The 22,754-nt window shown below is 27.6% G+C and overlaps 1 protein-coding gene across 3 annotated transcripts in view; it reads right to left on the reverse strand.

The window, feature by feature from the left end:
- LOC108560458 (discoidin domain-containing receptor 2) overlaps positions 1 to 22,754 on the reverse strand; it is a 150,347-nt gene that overhangs the window by 83,569 nt on the left and 44,024 nt on the right. For 2 of the 3 annotated variants that reach the window (XM_017918014.1, XM_017918012.1), the window contains exon 2: positions 19,002 to 19,190. In XM_017918014.1, coding sequence (XP_017773503.1) covers positions 19,002 to 19,101 — 100 coding nt within the window. In that variant the 5' untranslated portion in view covers positions 19,102 to 19,190. Of the gene's footprint in view, positions 1 to 19,001; positions 19,191 to 22,331; positions 22,354 to 22,754 lie in introns of those variants that run through there. The other variant, XM_017918013.1, reaches the window with a different exon arrangement.

Consider the following 22,754-nt stretch of genomic DNA (forward strand, 5'->3'; position numbering starts at 1 on the left):
TGCACATCTTAAAGGCAAACTCATTTTATGATAGCCGGAGAATTCAAACAGTTACCGGATATTCGCATCCCTCCTGTATTTCCAGAACTCGTTTCGATACGGATACAAGAACATCCACTCTATAATCCCATCAGATATGTTACCTATACTTCTATCCAGTCAGAAAATAATTACAAGAGAAAGAAATACAATCAGTGCTCTGTTATTGTCTGTTCGGCAATACGTATATAATTATTTCGAGTCAAACAAACGCACGGTTATCATTTTAGAATCAGTCGTTGGCTATATACCGAGAATTCAAATTGTATATTTGATTTATGTTCAAGTTATATTGCAAGCGTTTTCTGTTTTTATATAAAACTCGTTTTAAGAAAAAACATCACAATCTGATTCATATAAAATGGGAATGTGCAGTTCTTTGAAACTTGAATACAGGAATTCTATGATGTTGACGAAAGTGTTTACATTACTTCAATTCAGTTATAAAATAATTACAAAGCAAATATAGTTAGTGCTCTGTTAATGTGTGCTCAATAATACGTACATAATTATTTACAGTAGAACGAATGCATGGTCATCATCCTAAGATTAGTCGTTTGCTATACACGGTTCAACTAAAATGTATATTTTATCAAGTTATATTGAATAGTTATCTGTTTTTATATAAAAGTCTGATTGATACAAAATCATGAGGTTGAGTACAGAAATGGCACATATATTGCTGATCAAAAAAACTACGTTCGTATGAATTTTAAGTATGTATATAAGTACGAACAGACACGTGTATACGTGCAAAGATAAGTCTATCCACGCATTCGCTTAGTGTACGTAAGTTTATGTACGTTAATTGTATATATCCGTTACATATTCCATATATTTATTTTACTATAAAACTGCACTGTTTCAAACTGTGCTAATCAAGTACTATAGAACCTTATAATACTAAATGTTAAATCAAGAGACTTGAGTGTATAAAGAAAAAGATATAAGTTATTAGATATTCAGTTACTTAAAGAAGTTCAATATAACTTCTTCATGTCACATCGTAATACAAATAGGAAACTATTAACGTTCTTTTGACACTTTAAACCATATTTAATCAAATTTAATGACCATAACTCGGGACTTATCCGAACTTGACGCACTTGATGCATTGGGAGCAATTTTGTAATCGTCTTATGAAAGTACTGTATTATAATGTGGTTACCTGTACTTAATAATTAATGTATATTGAAGTAATTGTAAGACCTTTAAAGCATTAATTATATACTTCCTAGAATTAGATATATCTTCTTTCATTTTCCAAGCAAATATACTGTTTTCCTTTATTCGAATAAAATCTAATTGATGCACGCTCAATAATGGGAAAGCAATCGTTATTTATGTACATTCGCAATACTCATTAGTAATTCAGATACGTTTCTGATAATGGGCTATTATTTCTCATATTCACTACTTCTTGCAAAGAGACCCTTACACGCTATCTCTCCGTGATATCAAACGAATGGTCCCTAAACGATTTGTCTCCCTTTGAGCCATGTAACAAGTTCATCCTCGACACGAATTGGTAACGATGTCACGAGGTCGTCTATTCAACCAATCAGAGCGCTAGTAACTTCACTCAGTACACACGTCGTCCAATCAACATTGATCATTTATGAGAATTAGATACACATTTATCAATGATTTATTACATCAAAAGCTCTGTTAGTTAGATTCAACGCAATTTTTAATATGTTAACTCTTTGAAGGCCTACAAATTCCTAAATATCCAAGTGGGGACAAAAAATAAATAAATTTGTAAAATATTTTTGTAACAATGAAAATTGTTCTATGCATAGTTTTCATGAATTTTCTGATTAGAAAATGGTAATTCTTCTTTGACAAATATGTTACGTTTTTTAATATATAATACAGTAGAACCTGTTTTTGTACGGTTCTTTTTTTATGCGGTCGCTCTCCGCCGCATAAAAACAGTTTCTCTGATATATTTTACAAAGTTATTTGTTTTATGTAAGAATTTATGAAAATTTTGAATTTTTTTTTTTGTACGGTTTCTTTTATGCGGTCCCTATCTATCACAAAAAAAAACAGGTTGTACTGTATATAGGAAATACTTAGAAAATAGTTACATTATTTTCGCTCTAAGTCGCTTATTTTAACGAATAATAATCTTCTAATTAAGGACTCATTTGGATAATTCTAAAAATTTACAAACTGTTAAATATTACCCACGTTAATATGAAATATTTAAACCTTCAAACTTTATACAAAAAATAAATCTGATGTTTTTATTGAGAAACTTTATATACATTTTATAATTTGAATGAATGAATTGTACATGATTCTATAAGGAAGATACATAAAGGCATAATTACTACAAAAAAAATTTAATATAAATAAAATATATATATATTTTTGTCAACAATAAGTATTGAATATATTAATAATAATAAATCACCAAAATATAAACTCTTATTATATTATATTACAATAACAAAAATGAAATTTAACTAAAATGCTGCACAGGGCTATTGACCATAGGTCTTTTTGCCCTAAAATTATTTATTAATAATGCGAGACGAAGATTTTTCTGAGGAGATGAGATTTGTTATTTAAAAGGTATAAAAATGAATGGATAATATTTAAGATGATGCGCTCTCTAGAGCGTATGCAGAGAGCAATATTTCGAGAGCTATGAATATTTTATCACCTCAAAGATTAAGTAAAATAAAGAACCGAAGGGTTTTCGAATATACGGGAAGCAAGCATAGTTTCGAGCAATATATCACGCTGACACTTTATTACAATTTATAGCCGGATATTACATTGTGTGTTTAGAATTGTGACCCGGTAAAAATTGAAAAGGCAAGAAAAAGTCTAAGAAACGAAATATAAATATTTTTCAACCCCTCCCCCACAAACTCGAATATATATTTATATAAATAAATGTATGAATTATTCTTTTTTTTTATTTGATGCTGTTGTTCTTGATCCTGCTCTTCCGTTGTCGCATCCCTTTTGTTTTTTTGTTTCTTTCTGTTTGAGAAGGACGAAGCGATAAATCACATTATCTAAGGTCGTGAACTTGACAGAAAGTCGTTAGCAATAATACACTCTATACAACTGCTGCTTGACTCCGAACTAATGGCGTTTATGCATGATTACAAATAGTTTTAGCGCGTCCTGATTTAATTAGATCCCCGTTGTCATACCATTCCATACGAGTGCTTAATTATAATGGAGATATTATTTGTTAAGGTTACTTTCAAACTTTCTCGTCCCAAAACTTGAATAAACATCGTAGTTCATGACGGATCGTAATTAACTAAAAGGCAGTCCATTCGGATATTAATTCTATCTAAGCGTTGGAAAGGTAGAAGTACTGCGGAGAAATGAAGGGAATAAATAAAGAAAAGAAAGAGAGCAATTGATCATACAACACCCTAAAAAAATGTTTTTCAGTACTTCGAAGCGTCTATTAAGGTTGCTGTCGTAAAAACTTTATGAAATCCATAAATCTTATTATTGGCCTTATATTTTTTTAACGCCGCTAGCATTATTAAATTATTATTTTTTTAAACTCGTCAGGAGATAAAGTCGCGTCATTCACGATTATTACTGTTCTGTAAACAAAGGAATTTAATTAATTACTTCAAGTAATTTCGCTAATTGTTGTTCAATTTGTTTATGGTGTGTCAACATTTGCAAATACATAGAAATAGAATACTTTGTAATGCATTACCACTTGATTGTCACTGTTGATTCCAGGAACAAAATATTATGCTCGACTAATCCGTAATCGATATTCCATGTCTTCGTAATACAACATTCTCTTGGTTCTTTAGATTTATAATCAAGTAAAATTATTGACCTAGTAGCAACTTGTAATGATTTTAATTTATTTTTTTTTTTACGATTTAATAAATAATTACAATAAATAAAATATTATTAATTATTATCACTTTTAATATAATTATTGTAATACATACAAATGCCAAATTATGTAACTGAAAATGTTAATAGATTATTTTTAAGGTAAGCCTAACTACAGTAGTACCTAAAGTACCTAATATTAAATTTTCATCTGTATCGTATATATTGATTGTGTTTATATTAAAATATTAGTGTTTCTTCAAGTTTTTTTATATTAATTTTACATTCATACTTATAAGGTAGATAAAAGGTTGCCACTGTCAATTGATAGTCATTTTATGGAAAATTCTTACATACACTTCAATATCTCACTTAGAAAGATACAGTCAAGATTGACTATGGAGAATAGAATAAAGCTTCTGTAGGTTTAATTAAATATAATCTTTTGACAAAACTTAAAAAGTAATAATGGATTAAAATAGTGAACATCAATGATGTAATTGAAAAAATTAAAATATATTTTTGCACTAATTATAATTTAGTTATTCATTCTGATTTGAAGGTAATCTGTATGGCCTATGTATCATTAATTTCAAAGTACAGTAATACCTCGCATAGTGCGTCAATTACGTCTGTTTGAAACCAAGTGAACCCAGACAATCAGACAACTTCGTCAACTGAATCAACATCGGATGGTATGGATTCAACATAAACATCTTTTACAGCACTATCAAATTGATTCCTTTCATTTTTTAGAAAATTATAATAATGCCCCGCTAGGAACGTTCAAAAGGTGGGACAATGCAAAGAGTTATGTATATATAAGAGCATTAATATATAAGTTTATATTAAAGAACATTTTACAGAACAAATTTTACGTAATACCATAAAACAATGCATAATGCTAATATTTTTAAATGTATATCTAATTATTTGAAGTAAATTTGTTAGTTACATAATATTAGTTTTACATTATTGGGAAGAATTATTAGCTATCTTTGAAAATATCAGATTTATAATCAAATGTACTTGATGCAGAGTATAAACTGTAATGAATTTGATAAAAAATAAACAAGAAAATCATTACTAATATAAAAATATTCCAATTACTAAAAGGTTTGGGGAAAACCACATGTAAAATAAAAAGTTTTCAAACTGTGTGTGAATAAAGTTGCCTATCTTAAAATATTGATTCGACTCATTTACATTTCATAACATGTTTCCCGTACAGATAATAATCTGAATACATCTGTGGCTAAGAACGGTCGGTCTCTTCTGGCGTTCCAAAAATATCATATTAAAATAATGTGGGTAAATGAGGGAATAAAGAGAAGCGAGTTAATTAGAGTAATGAACATATTTCATTCTAATCTGTTTAGTATCTAAGTTCCAACCTTGAATTACTTATTAAAAGACTGGGTAGAAAAAAAAATATCCACTACAAACCCTAACCCCCTTATCAATGAATCTATGAAATTGAAACCGAAAGGAAAAATGAAACAAGAGTTGAAGAGTTACACGTGGTGGTAATTTATCGGTCGCTTGGAAGCAACTTAAGCGTGCATCCTATACTTTGAAACACAATTAGTAACTTTTTGTTGTTGCATTAATGATCCGCTCTGTGCTTTGCTTTTGTATTTATACGTTGTTATTAGTAGCGGATTGGTGTGTGTATATTTAGCAGGGATTTTCATTAATGACGATGCCCACAATTGCAAATCCACAACCAGCGCACACTCTCGTTAGTAACAAAGATCTTCATCTGGTTTGGCGAACGCCTCAATTACTATAATTAAAATGACTACAAACCGCATAGTACTCTCTTCGTATGTAATATACTTATTTTATAAATTATGTAGTTAGTTTGAGTCAAACACATAATGAATGTACTTTGACTACTCAATAATTATAATAACCATAACTTCTTGAAAACAACTAATGTGATTTTGAAATACTCTCATAAAAAAGTATATGAAAACTTACAAAATTTACAATATTGATTATGTACTAATAAATGCTTCATTAAACAATCAATATTGTATTAAGCTGTTTTTAATAGACAATTTATATTTAACAAGTGTTGATACAAAAAAGTGTAGTTCTTTTTTTATTTATAATTACATATTTAGGCAAGCTGGTATTTTGTAACTTGTAGAAATATCCTTCTTGAAGTTTCTAAAATCGTTATTGCACAAATGGTAACTAATTTATGACAAAAAACCAATTCATGAGATTCAATAAATGAGACATATTTTATAATTACCGTTTAATTAGATATTTTAAATTACAATTAATTGTATTGTTTTGTTTAAAAAAAAAGTTCTGAAAATGTCATGATTTTTAATTGAGAATTCTCACTTTTCAATATTTAATATCTCGCACAGTTTGAAACCAAACTATTGGTGAACTTAAATTCGTATAAAAAATAATTGTTGTTATAAGGTGTAACAAGAATTTATGTAAATATTTTATATACAATATTTAAAAAAATATTTTCAATTTAATAATAATTTATTGGCCAAATATAATATAAATAAACAAAATCAATATAAATTATTAACAAAAATAATTTATTTTTATTTTGCTGCTTTAATATACAACTTTTTGCTATTATAAAATATTGTATTTATTAAAAAGTTTTTTTTTTGTAATGTAATTTAATTTTGTGCATTGTTTAATTTGTTTGAATAATAGATATTTTAATTATTTGTGTAACAAATATTTTTGTATTTGTGTAAAGAATTGAATTACTTTTCAATAAGCACGATTTTGTTGAAAATCATTTGAATTTGAAAAATGTTTCCATTCTCCCGAATTATATACAAAAATAAATCACTTATAAAAAAAATATTTCTAAGCTTATATTATGTTTTCATATCAACATAAGACCTCGTTTAACGCTTCTTCGATTAAAACTGATTCATTTTACATAAATACTACGCATAGTACGGGTAATCGGGAACAAAAAAACATTTTGTACAACTTTGCAAATACAACAGAACAGATATCTTATCTGTTAATATTGCTTCGATTAACAAAGTTTTGAACGCATCCTAAGGTTATGGTCGTTTTGTATGATTATTTCAGTAAATGTTAATATTTTAATATATATATAATAAAATAATCTACATTTTAAAAAAGTGCTAAAGTGAACCTTTGTTATTAAAACTGAAATGAATGACAAATTATCTGACATACAAGTTAGTGAAAAACGTCTATTGACGTACTATTATTTTCCTGCGTGGATAGGTTTTTAAACATCGCATAATGTCAATTTCAATAGTATATAAAATTAATCAATCACTCAAACGTGGACATTGAAAAATTAATTTTTGCCTCGGTCGCTGCATGCGTACACGTACTTTTTGCTGTCGTTTTATATTTGTAATTTCCAATTATTCCCCATTGGGACTCCGTAACCTAATCGAAATAAAACCAAAAAAAAAACTAACTAACGCGTTAAAATTGTAGTCCTCATTTCCATGGTGCTACAAAAACAACGAACATAAATAACGTATGGAAATTCGTGTTTGCTAGGTGAACGAAACGAGAAAAAAGCGTCATTAAAAAGCATTTTTCCACAGTAATAAAAAAATATTTCTATTCCATAAAACTATTACAATATTATTATTTCTACATATATTTTTTTTATTAGCGGTAAATATTTTACTGGACATTAATATATCTGGTTTATATGCGCGTTTATTAATTCCCTAATCAATAGCAATGTGGGTTACGAAGATACACAAACTTCGACGAACAGCTTTAGTTCAGAAATAATACTTTACAATAGAGTGGCAGAATGAGACAGATACAGGAAGAGTGAACGTCGCTACGGTTTGCTCAGTTTTATACATCTAACATTAAAAAGGCAGCTCGGTAATTGAAAAAGTTATAGTTGGTAAAATATTCAACTGTCAACTAGGTAATACACTGCATGACCAAAAAGAAAACTATCAAATTACCCGTCTCCCGGCTTATACATGCATGCATCATATGCACTTCTGTTATCTGAGTTCCAGATTTACTCGTCTGAATACGTAACGTTTTTATTTCCACAGGTAAGAGAATACGCATCCTGATAAAAAAAACTCAGGGTTCTTACATTTTTATTACATTTGCGTGATGCTATTTTGATGGAATTAACGTTCTTGTTAGTGAGTGAGGTAGTTGAAATTTAATAATACACATGGAAAGGACGAAAGGACGTTATCGTGCACCCAAATCTAACTTCTCCACCTTTATTTTTCAACGTGGGGGGACGATACTTTAATTAAAAACCATTCTACAAATGCTGTAATCTAACAAATCATATTCTCATATTGCGTTATGAAATCTTATACTCTGTAGGCGTTTGTTTACCGCACGGAATAATAATTAGAATTCGGCGTAATAAAAATTTGTCAAACTTTTGAAGAATCTTGGAGATATCAGTTACCGTATTTACATTTCTTTTATTTCATACAAATATGATTTATAGAACGTTTACCTTCTGTAATAATAATTGAAATGCTCCTGTAGCATTAAAAAAACATTTTTAAATGTGTATATAATTACGACATCAGATTTCATCAATTGTTAAATAAAATAATACGAAAACAATTGTCAAAAGTATCTAATAAAATTAATTATTTATATTTAAATATATGTTTTCTTTTTCACTTATATTTTACATAAATATATAAATGTGCAATAATATTTAATAAAATTATATAACAAGATTTATATATTTAAATACAAGCATATTATATAGCACCTTAAATACAACATCGTAAAGAAGATAAAGTGAAAAGAAATACAGGCGAAAAATATGCTGGATGAGGTTTAAAAGGGATGAACCGCACATTTTTTTTTAACAAAGCTAATATGGAAGAAAATTCGAACATCTCAACAAAATTACTATGTTGAATATATTTTATTAGTTGGTTTTGTTTGTCGGTATTTATACTTTACATGTTTTCAGATATTTCTTTCAAACATAATGTTTTGTATAATTTACATTGGAATATTACAATTAAACAAAAACAGGCAATAACCGATATTTTCCAATTTATCTAAATATATCTAAGAATTAGTAACATTTCAACATATCTACATTGTAAATGGTTTAAGAACATAATCCTTTTATAATGGTAGATATGTAACTTCTAGGATATTCTTAAGACTTTGATCAAAGTGAAATAATCCAAATATTGTATGTTCAGAAACTATAAAAATATTGCTCTTTTCTGCAGAATATCATTTAACCATTTAATTCATACATTTCTGGACCGAACAAATTTCTAGAAAACTTCGTCAAATAAATCAATGTCTGATGGTATTGATTATAAAAATACATCCCTTAACATACGAAACAAATTAAATGGTAATTCTTTGTTCCTAAACTTTTAATAAATATTAAAATAATTTTCAATATGCATGCTCAAAATGCGTGCACAATGCGTATCCCACCGACTATCAAAGAGTTAAGGTGTAATAGTGTGGATCGGCATTCTTGTCCCGCAGTATTTAAAGACTATTTTCAGTTCAGTGAATATAAAATAATCATTATAATAAACTGAAACTTTCAATACAAATCTTGAAAAAACAAACTCTTAGTGGTACAAAAACTTAGTCTTACAAAACTTTCTTTGAATTTTAATTTGTTCCATTCAAAGACTACAATATTGTAGATTTATTGGTATATATTCAAATTTTATCAAGCTTTCATATAGATATGGTTTCCAGTTGTCCATTAAATAACATTAGCTATTCGGAGCAAAGATTCTTAAGCTGCACGTAGAACCACCTACGCCAATTTTGATAGTCAAATAAAATTTCGCTATCCAACATAGCCACTTGGACGAAAGCCGCAAAATATCATCAAAAGAGCCGCTGGTTGTCGACCGCTGTGGTCCATAGTTATGGTTACTAAATCAAATACATAAAAAACTTTTTAAAGTTAGTTTTTTTTACATAATAAATGTAATTAATTTAAGTTTAAGATATATTATTTCATTTCTAAATATATTACATTCATTCACATATGTAATAATAATCAAAATTTTATTGTATATTTCACAATTAATTACATAGTAATATTTTTACCTTGTTAAAACAATTTTATTTCTCTTAATATACAAGAAAATTAATCTATGTAAACATATATGAATTTTATAGAAAATCAATATAATTGTATCAAGATAAATTTCACTGTCATTATTAAAATATAATTGTTATCAATAATTTAAATGTACTTATAAAATGATAAATTATAAATTTACATAATTTACTAAATAGACTAAGCGACAGCAATGAAATTTGACGTTGGAAATAATTTATAATGAAACAATGCAATTTTTTTTAAGCGCACGGATTATGCAATCAATTCCATTCGGCGAAAGTGGAACGTTAATAATGAACGTGCGTACTGAAAACGAGGAGGGTGTAAATAAATTAATTAAATACGTATGCGGATTATAAATATTCGAGTACTTAGCTAGATTACACGTTTTCAATTAATCTCGTTTAAAGTCGCCCAAATGACGCAGCTATTAATAAAATTACATTTAGTAAAATGAAGAGACATATACACACAGATTCTAACAGCTGCTGTTGACTGTGCAGACGGTAAAAAGAGCACAGCAAAACGGACCAAAATGTATTACTTTTAACGTACCTATTTTAAAACAATGTTTAATACATGGAAAAAAGGTGAAGTAAAATAACTTACACTTACATAAAAGCAAAACTATTTACTTCAGGTAATCGTATTCATATGAAAACTTCTGCAGTGCGCAAGTAGTACATCAGATAAACTTGTTTATAATTTATTACATCTAAGTAAAGTATAAATATGAGTTTATTTTGATCTTTAAAGTAATGCGAAGACTCTACCTTTCCAAATGATAACTTCTATCAGATTTAGTCCATTGATATAGTTAGAACTATTAACTTATTATCTAAATTGACGTATTTTAATGGTTGTTACAAGTCATTATTTTTTTATCAAATTGTTTATAACGTCATTCATATAATATTTTTTGAATATTCAAATACAGTAATACCTCGCATAGTCAAGGTAATCGGATCCGCCAATACTTCGTACTGTTTGACTTCGCACTAATCAAAGAACTAAATGCATACAAAAGATGATAAAAATAAACCGCTAAAAAAAGACTTGACTGTATAAAGCAATCATTGATGTAAATACTATTTTGTGCTATGTTTTATAACTTATTTCTATTTTTCTTCATTAAAATGTATTTTGTTTTGAAATTTTCAAAGTGGACTAAAAACAATCCGGACTGATCGAAAGATTAATTTGCAAGGAATTGCTATATAAGAATTCCAAGTTTATTGTTTAATGATAAATGCGAATCCATTTTAAATAAGCAAATAGTTGTAATAACAATGAAATAATTAATAATTATTTTTACTATTTTAAAAATTTAGTTAATGAATGAAATATTTTATTACATAAATGAATTTTTTTATCTCGTTTCTAAATTATCTTTTTTTTTGTTATTTAAGAAAAAAATACTATATAATAATTTCTAAAAACTAAGTACCGTCTTATAGAGTGGTTCTACATCATTTTTTATTTGAATATCCCGATTATGAGTTTTGCGTCTTATAAATGGAAGCATCATATATTGGGTAAATACGGTAAGTAGCTAGGATAATTAGTATTGTCAGTACAATGAATTGTAAATAATGATTACAATAAACTGAGAGTTTCGATTAAAGTCCCAAAGGAACATGGAAGGATCTCATTCCTATTTAAAGCTTGTGATCGAGTCGGACAAAAGAGAAAAAAAACGAGCACCCTTAGTTACTCTTACAAAACTTGGTTTGAAGTTTTTTTCTTCTTCCACTCAGAGAAATAAACTTAAATCCCACTCGATATATTGTGGTTCTATTGCTATTTATTGGTATATATACGAATTTTGTCAAGCTTTCCACAGAGATATGGTTCCCAGTGGACCATTAAACAACATTAGAGAAAGCTATTTTAGCAATCCTATGTGACTTTTATTCTAATCATCTTCGACATAAAGGTCATATACTAAGTGAATTGATATTATTCTGCCTAGAACTAAAAATAAGTTATTTAAAAAAAAGGTATAACTTCAAGGCAATGTAAACTTTAACATTATTAGATACAGTTTGTATTATTGACGTTATATATTTTGCAATTCCCTGGAAAATCCTTAGAGCTGGCGTTAAGGGAATCTGTTGTTATTTCTATTGTACATTTTATTGTGTTAATAAACAGCTATTTCTTTCGTGACATTATGTCCCTTATGTGTGTCTTTATGCTACGATGTCTTTTTTAAAGTTCATTATCATTTCTATTTATCGGAAAAAACTGACGTAAAAAGAGGAAGAAGTTGTCATGCAAGTAAACATCTCATGTCTTACAAAAAATCAATTTATTTTCTCGTTAGAATACTATAATTATCTCATGTTTTGGAGTATTATACTATTATGTTTAAGATATAATTACTCGCTTAGTCCGCTTTCGATAGTTTTGTTTTTGGTCCAGATTTACTATACCAGTTTAAAAAATCAAAATAAACTAAATTTTAATTGAGCAAAATAAATAATAAAAAATAGAATACAAAATTATTTTTTGATACATAAATGATCATTTTTTATTCCTTTATACCAGTGGCCGGGATTAATTTGCTCCGGCTTTACCCCACTCGAGGGGCGTGGAGGTGTTATTGCAAATTCTATTTTTAATACATAGATGATGGCCGGGGGTAAATTCCAACATTTTTCATGGATACATAAAATTTTAATTACTGATCATTACCTCCAAGAATTCACTTTTACCCTATTTGGGGTTTGCCTACCTCTGCTTTATACAGTAGAACCTGTCTTTGTGCGGTCCTTTTTTATGCGATTTCTTTTATGCGGTATATGAAATCCAACCAATTCATTACAAGAATGTCTCTGTATGTACAATCAGAAATTAAATGTAAAATGCGATTTTTTTATGCGGTCCCTACCTACCATTTTTATGTGGTTTTACTGTACAATCAAGTCTGTTTTTATACGATTATTTTTTTGTATGTATTTAGTTTCTAGTTTAGTCAGGTTTCAAACAGTCCGGACTGCACAAAGTATTACAGTAGTTCTTCGAATTATTTACTTTATTATCTTGTATTATTAATATAATAATTATACAAAATGCAATAATATCTGTAGAATAAATTAAGTTTTATTACTATTATTTATAAAATAAATGTTATAAAAATTGAGAAATTAATTACAATATACTATATTACTTGTACAAGTTATTGGAAAGACACAATTATATATAATCCAATAATAATCAAGTAATACAGACAGTATGGCATATTGTAAGTCTATTGATATAAGAATATAAAATAACTATTTGTTAAAAGTCATATTTTATCCAATATAAAAATAAATATAAAGACACATTAATCATAGTCAATTTGAAGGTTAATACGCTATAAAACTACTATATTTATTTTAATAAAAATTGTGAATCAAATCTGAATCACTATTATTTCCTTATAGCATTTTGTTTCGCTTTTTTTTTTCATATTAGCAAATAGGGGGAGAATCTATTATTCAAATAAAAAAATGTAAATATGATGTATGAGGCAAACGAAAAAATGTAGCAGCATAAAAATGATTTCTACGTGTTTATCTTTAATGTTACATGTTATTGTTCTTTAACAAATGTTTTCCATTCGTGATTTGCACATCGCATGCCATGTTTATCAGGTACCCACTCGATTTTTTTTAGCTGCACGTATTCCATATTTCTTTCATATGAAATTGATATTATTCCAGTTTTTTTTTATGTGTTTTATTTATTTAATACCTCTTTGAGTCTAGACGAATATAAAACAAAATATGTTTTTTTTCAATCACATAAAAATATCCAACGATCGATCCACGTTTGCTTTCGTAATACATTATAAAAATAGATTTAATATAAACCTATGAATTATTGAAAATATAACATGTATAATTATAATATTTCAACAACATTCCTTAATAATCTAGTGGTCGTAGCATGTATAATCAACAAATTTTTATGTGAAAATGTATTTCCATTATTTTTAAATTCTGTAATAAATAGAAATGCGTGGAAATATCTTTAACTCTTTGACCCAAGTTAGGGTCAACAAAAATTACTAATAACTACATTATTTACAAAATATATAAGAACTAAGATTAATAAAAATTGGTACAAAATTTAAATATTATAATTCATATTTATTATATTATAATTATAATGCAACTATTATTGCATTTTATCGAAACCAAATCATTAAATGTTATATCAAAATGTTGGAATATTACAATATAATAATTATTAAAGTAAATTGAATGATCTCTATACTGCATTTGTATAAAATGAATGTATAAATATTTTCTAGAAAAATAAACAAAATGTAAAATATTTTGTAATATAAAAAAGTTAGTTTTAAATTCATATTTATTTATTTAACAACGCTTTGGCGCGTAAAGCCACTTACACAACATCCACTTTTTTCGTTGTATGTGAAAATAAAAACAACATCACAGAATTTAAATTTTATAAATGTGAACTGTCACCCAACTATAGTAATGAAAGTTTGAATTGACATAAAGAAATACCACAAATAGTGCGTTTTTAATATTTTGTACGTTTTTAGTAACACTGTTTATAATTATATTCAACAAGTTTCTAAATTATATTTTGTTAAAAATATGACTATATTAAATCTAATTAAAAAACTAAACAAAAAAACTAACTATAATAAACTTAGAAACGAAAAAAATATTATCCACTTAACTCTTTGAATGGCCATTCCTAAATTTCTAGACCCAAGGAATATCTAGATAACTGAATCAAACAACTTCGTCATCTGAATCAACATAGGATGCTATTGCCTATCAAGATTCATCCCTTGACAAACCAACCAAATTAAATGGTAATTTCTGCCGCCCCTCCAACAGTTAACACAAAGACTCAATTTTTCATCATATCATTATTCGAAAGACTTATTAGTATAATATTTCAATTATTAAGGTATTTCATAGTTTTCTCTTGTTTTGACAACTACAACTCAAAAACTGTATAGTAGATATTGTAGAATATCCGATTATACAAACATACAAAATTTAATAGCATACAAGTATATAAAAAACTTTCAATACACAAAAATGGCTATAATATATTTGCATAGAAATATTTTCAAACACAGACATTTCCCATTGTAAATATAAAGACGAGCAGACAGACCTATCGTTGAATTTTATTTTTATTATTGTCATATTGCAATTTTTTTTATAATTTATTGTTGCAACAAACCAGAATAAATTAAACTTTCATTTAAATGCTGAAATGTGTAGAGAAATATGAAATTTATATGGAAAATTAGTGTACATTTCAGGAACTTTTATGAAATAATATTTTTGAAACAAAGTTGAAAACTAACTTTTCATTAGTACATTACCGAGTGATATTAGACGGTTACCTAAGTAATTAATAACATACAAGGTATTATTAATGATTAAAACAAAGATAGAAAGAACTTCTTCAAAGTTGAGCAAATTATTAATGTTTGTTTCAAAACAGGAAAAAATGTATTTTATTGTATAACAAATTATTTTTCTTTCTGCGATCGACTGTTATGGTCATTTGTCTCATTATAATTCAATATAATGGAAAGTTGACGGCCTGTATCTAATAAATAAATATATCTACATATTATGTAAAAAATGTTTAAATTTGTTATATGATTTTTTTGTGACAATTTATATTTTATTGTGTATCTGGTCGGAAAGACTTAGGTTAATAGCTCTTTGGTTACAATTGTGACTAATAAAGATTATTATTAATATTTAAAGTTGTTATAATAGACAGAAAACAAAAATTGTTAGATACTTCCACATTTTACATGATATGAGATATAAACATGTATCAAGTACATCAAATACTAATGATTTTTTATTTGTATCGATTTTCTGTAGTAGGCAATTCATATTTTACATTTATGTCTAAAGTCACGAATACTATTGATGCAGTATTAAGTTATGAAATGTATACACATATATAATCAATAATCTTATGAAATAAAAACATCGATTTTGCTTATTTATAAGATTTTGGCGCAGTGTAATTAGTAATGTAGGTCAAAGGATAATAATTACATGGGAAGTAGTTAGCATTATCATCGGCGTGTTCGCGGATTACATAATATTTACTAGAATGTATATCAGGTCCTCGTATATAGATATATTCTAGGATTATAATTAATATTGTGCAGTGCGTATACAAATCACCAATTCTGTAGGGAACGAACCCTCATCTCCACCCTCGATCACACATACCAACAAAATCTCCAGAACATCGATATGGAGAATGATAGTTCCACTGGAGCGTTAAACTTCTGATATAATGCTAATTAATTAATCGATACTCATTAATTAGCAACAAGTATGTGCAATTCGAGACTTTAGGAAACGATAAATTGGCACAGCTAAGTATACACATATTTAGTTAAATAGGTACCCACATAAAATTTTATTCGTGAACATTATGGTATGACTATGCCCTGAATGTATGTATATATATAGATATACGGGACTGTGGGTAGAATGCATGAAATTGAATATTCTCGTACAGATATGCTGCGCTGAAATTTGTAATATATTGTAAGAGATTGTGGCACTATACTGCAATTCACAAGTTAACAGTTTGAGGCGACAGCAGGATGAAAATATAAAATGTTCGAATTCATGAAGTTTTCTCTTTATGAAATCGTGCAGAAATACGTACAGTTTTCCCCACATCCAACTTTATAATAATGCACCCGCACCGATTTTCGCATCGCGCACTCGCATAGATGATTCCATCGAGGAACCGAACCGAACCGCCGCCTCCGCAGCCGTCTCCTCCTTCCTCCACCACTTCCTCATCCTCAACCGTCCCCCTTCATCCGACCACCCTTCCATATCTTAACGGTGCAGCAAGCAGTAAGTAATGTTGAAGGTATAGGTGCATGTCTGCAATTAATTCATTTTGACCGGGTGTGTTCAAATGACCAGCTCCCCCAGCCGAGATCTCACTGCAGATCAGCAATGTTATTATATTATTCCGTGCCTCGAAGGTCAGATAAATCCAACAATTTCCGTACACGCTAATTTACTGTTCTCCCCCTTGCTTATGTTACATTATTAATTTGTGGGAAACGTTCCTACAGCATATCGTATAAGCGAAACAAATTTAAATCATTGTAAACTTTATTTCACTCTTATTCATTTGCTAAAACTGTAATTTTCCAAAAAAAATATATATTAAAATTTAAATGAATAATATTTTAGAGTAATAAGTAAATTGCAGCAATACCTCGCATAGTCCGGATAATCGATTCCACCAATATCTCGGACTATTTGAAACCGGACGAATTAAGAAAGTAAATACAGCAATACTTTGCATAGCCCGGATTCTATATAATAGGGTTTGAAAAATAAACTAAATTTTAAGTGAGGAAAAATAAATTCTAAAGAAATACACAAAATTATGTTTTTTACATTTGTGCTGTTTATTTTATGCGATAATTTATTTCGATGAAGTCTTCGATTAGTGCGATTTCAAATTATTTTGTGTACAAATTTTTAGAATTTATTTTTAGTTTGCTCATTTCAAATTTAGTTTGTGTTCAAATTTTTAAACCGGACTATATCGAACCTTACAGATTGTAGCCGCATTAAGCCAATTTATACATTTGTATTTGCCGTAATTAGCCAAAGACTATCGGCCGATGAAAGAAAATTATTTTTCTTTATAAAACGATAATCAAATATTTCAAATTTTATTTACTCTTCATAACAAATATAGAACAAATAGAATGCGCTGCTATTATATGCAATTTATCTGCGCACTAATTTCATTTACAATTATTTTCATTGCAATAATATATAAGATAAGGGATGAAATGAATTTCGTGTAAAAAATATAGTTAAAAAATGTAATAATTGAAATATTCTAATAGTTGGTAAAATATAAATGTTGTTAATGCATACGTACATCTTTCAAACTTTAATATTAACTTGTTCTTTGCTTTGTCGATGATTACACATTCAAATTTGTTAACATTTTATAGCAGTTATTGAAGGAAATTTAATTTTTATTGTAAATACTTATAAATTCTTCTTTTCAGTAAAAGACTTTGACGAATATCAAAATTAAAGGTTATGTATATTGTATATATAAATGTTCCCTGTTATAAACTGAAACTTTTATTTAACATACAATTTCAGGATTTGATAATATTTACAGCGCAATTTTGTGAACTCTTCTAATATAACTTCTATCGTTTTAAAAATAAATCGTATTAATAAAATAAGAAATTAGCTATTAAATTGTATTTGTTATATTATAATGTAATCCTTTTACCATGCAATATGCGGTAATATCACGACATTACGTTTATTCTGAATGATTACTAAGAACAACTTACTACAATATTCCTATTCAAATTAATTTATAATAATTATAATTATAACAAGTTATTTTTTGTAATTGATAATTAACCTTTTGTCCTTTTTGTACTTGCAATTTTGTAATTTACATGTATTTGATTAATTTGACGAGAAATTAGCATTCTGTTATTTCTTTTATTTAGAGTTGTTTTATTTTTTTTCTATTTATATTTTTTTAATTTTTTTCATAAAATTAATTATTAAAAAAAATATAATATTAAAACATGGGGAGTTTGGCTATATTTAATGAAAATCTAATTTTATGAAGTTGAGTGAATTGATTTCATCAGCAATGATGAAATGGAAAACACTCATATTCTAAATATAGAATCGCAGATGAAAAATATAATCTAAGCCAAAAATAGATTGTTTGCGTTGTCTTCATCGCTCTTCCATTATAATTGCTGTTTTCCTTTTGACGTGTATATTTATAAACACGAAATATGATTTCCTTCCCTTAATAAACAAAACAGAGGACTTGAAAACAAAAACAAATACAATACCAGAATAAAAAGTACTGTTTAAATTCGCAGTTTTAATATTATCATCACGTGTTATTGTATTTGCGATCGATAACAAAAGTTAATTGTAATTCGGATGAGAAAAAATAATGTGTATGTACTCACCAAGTTCTAGTCCATATGCGGGGATTATAATTTCAGCGACAACAAAAAACAGCGAGTACAAAGGTAATGAAACGTTCGGATCCATGCCTCTTGATACCATAATTATGCAGGCGAATACATGGCTCTGCTCATGCACAACTAACCTCACGCACAATACTTTTGAATATTCATGATTGTTGCTGAAAAAACCTGAAACAGAATGAAAACAAAATGAAGGCACAAAATAAATAATGAATAAATTACGTTACATTATTTGCGGAATATGTATCTATGTATTCGAATGATTATTACGCTGGTGCAAACACATGCTTCACGTTCAGGAAATTAATAAAAAAAACGGTAGGATTTCATTATTACGATTCACTAATAACAGTGTATATTCTGTTTTTTTTAAAGATTATTTATGTTTAATAGCTTCTGGTGATAAAAAAAATGGATAGTGAACGTAATTTTATTTTGAAATTTAATGGGCCACAATGGAATTAAATCAAAGGGAATTTAGAATGTTCGTCTTTTCTGCAGATTCCCGACGTCGTCCGCTTTCTGTGTTCTGTGTAATATATAGCAGTCCAATCTTGTTTACTGTCCCCGGGGCATTGTTGCTGTTTACTTTTGACATGAGCTTTACCCAAGTATGTATGTGTCAGTGGTTGTAACTCGTTTACCTATATATTTTCTTACAACCCTATAAACGAATAACACAAGGCATTTCCTTTTCGAATCAATATTTCATTCTATTACACACGTACCATCTAACTTACAACGTCAGATTGTAAATCTATACTGTCCAGAAATTCAATAAGAAAACGCGAAGAAACGATATAAATTATTATTCTTCATTCATTCGCACTCAACAAAAATGTACAACGAAACTACACACTACCACTTATTTTATATTAGAAAAATCTATAAAGAAAAATAGTTACATAGTTTTATTTTTTTTAACAAATGTAGTTAATTCAAAATTTTCTTAATATCATTTAAAAATGTAAACTAAACCGAGTAAGTTATTAATATGAATATCTCAGAACAATAGATCGAAAATATATAATGTCCGTAAATGTAATTATAAAATGCAAAGAAAATATATAAATCATTATTCTTCATTCATTAGTATTTGTACAACGAATTATTACTAATTTATGGAAGTATATAAAAATATGTACATCAAACTAAATATTACCAGATATTTCTTATTAAAAAACGACAAAGTAAAAATAATTTACTTAATGTCCATTTTTTGGTAGATTGTAACTGTAGAGCGTAAAATTACTATTACATAAGTATAATTTAATTTATATCGTTAGATTACAAATCTATATCTATATCGATATAAATTATTATACTTCATTTATTAGCTCTATTCAAAAATGTATCATATATGAAACCACACATTACAAGTAATTTATAAAAAGGATGAGGAAAGATTTGCAACATTACAAGTTATTTTTTCTACCAATACAAGATGTAAATTACATTATGATATAGTTAATATTAGACACGTTTTATCGTCCGAATGCGTTCACTCGAAGAAATATAATTTCTTTGTAATTCTGAGTAATATCAGTAGATATGTAGTAAATTTACTATTAAACACATGTCTAACCTAAAACTTAAGATTATAAATCTGTACTATATAGAAATTTGCTTAGAAGTTGCGAATGAATCATTAATTCGCACTCGCAATGAAATCAAGTTAAATTATATTAAAAATATTAAAACAAAAATAGCTTTTCTACCTTAATAAATCTATTACTTTAAATTAATTTAGAACAGCATGACATTTATTATTAATTAAGAGTAATTAACAATTTACTTCTAAACTAATTACATAGTGAACGAAGAAATTTAATATAGTCATTTAATTAGTTACAGACAATGAACACGTCAAAAGTATTTACCGGCTAAAACTTGTCCTTCTGACACATACAATATAATAATATATGTAGCTTGCATAATATCCATAATATAATAATAGAACACTACACTTCTCACAAAACGAGGTAAATGTTTTCGTGAACCATACAGGATCTACATTTTATGACACATAAATGTCATACTACATGATAGCATAACGTTATACAACATGACAACAAATAGTATATTTATACGCCTGACTAAGATTTATGTTTCATAGAAAGCAAGGCGTGGATAAAGTAAAATTAAAATGAAATTAAAAAAAAATTCAACCAAAGATTCATTTTATTCTATTAATTATTTTTATTAAAATTTTGGAATTGTAAAACTTAAACTAATTATTAATACAAACTAACATCATTAAAATGAATAGTTAATTTCTTGAAATATTTTACAAATTGGAAATAAGTGATTCGTATAAGTCTAAACTACATATAAATTATTTAATAAAAACTCGTAACTTTTCTTTGATTGTGAAATAGGAATAAATGTCTATTTTTTGTGAATATGGAAAATGTTCTTGTTTAAAAAAAGCTGAGAAATAATCAAATTGATCATTTTTATGATGAAAAATATGTTTTCTATTAATTAATATTCATTTGACTAGACAACATACAATTACTTATAGTTTTTATGAATAAATGGTAAAAATGTAGAAGTTTCATATTATTAAAAAAAGCACAAAAATCAACAGGTTGAGTAAGTAATTACTTATAAAAGTTATAATAGCAAATGTCTTTGATGCTTTACTATGAAGTGGAAATTCAATAAGCAGTTTCTCAGTTTATTAAAAATGTGTTTCTGTATCAAATCATTCACAACGTTCTATTTGCCCGAAATAGGCACATCTAGGTAATCGATCACCAAACCAAATGCGTATGTTGTTTAAGTTTTGTAAGTTAACATTAAAAAAAGAGTTTTATAAATGTTTTTTTTATTTCTTAATGATATCTCTGAATTTATATATATTTTGAGTTAGATGCTCAGTTTAGACTTTATTATAAAAAAAAAATCTATATTGGGATATTTCATAGTCATATTTATGTGTTTTTAATTATTAAATAAAGTAAAATGTGTTAGACTGTATTTAAATAATCATTATCATTATGTTTCGGAGACAAAAGGACGTTACATAAAATATTTAATATGACAAGGGACTCGTTTAATTTAAAGCACTATCTCAATTAATAATGAGTTAACGAGTTCGTAATGGAAAGTTGATGAAGAAGACACGGCGATAAAAAAAAAGAATCGGTAATAATACGTTTCGACGCTGATGAAAGCAAGAAGTTAACACCTTGTAATTCAGGTTGTAATCAAAAAGATGAATTTATGGAGGCAGTGTAATAAAAACGTAATTTATATTTCAACAAGAGCATTATTCTATAAATATATATACGTAGTTATACATACGCCTTTTTTTGTTGCTGTTGTTGTTGTGTGCATCTCTTCTTATACAATATGAAGTAACATCGATTTTCTTTGGTAGTTACGAGGTAATTATGCCATTATCTTCCTGTAACAATCTCGAACATTGATGTGGTGCGGCAGGTTATGTCTTTATTTTCAGTATGCCAGAAAATAATGGGATAGGACGGTGATCAATGTTTATAGTGTGGTCGAGGATCATCGATGGATCAAGGGAAAAGGAAGACCTGACTGGCTGACTGGTCTGAGATGCCTGCGGTGTCTCATAAATCCCTTGTCCAACTAATTGGTAACCTAGAGCGATAGATGACGCAGATCGTGTTAGACGAACTATGCTCATATTATCTAAACACCTCCCGTTTAATGCACCGCCCGCCCGCCGACATTATTAATCATTTCATGGGAAAA

The sequence above is a fragment of the Nicrophorus vespilloides genome, unplaced genomic scaffold (genome assembly GCF_001412225.1).
Source record: "Nicrophorus vespilloides isolate i.1.1-1 unplaced genomic scaffold, Nicve_v1.0, whole genome shotgun sequence".
Classification (NCBI taxonomy): domain Eukaryota; kingdom Metazoa; phylum Arthropoda; class Insecta; order Coleoptera; family Silphidae; genus Nicrophorus; species Nicrophorus vespilloides.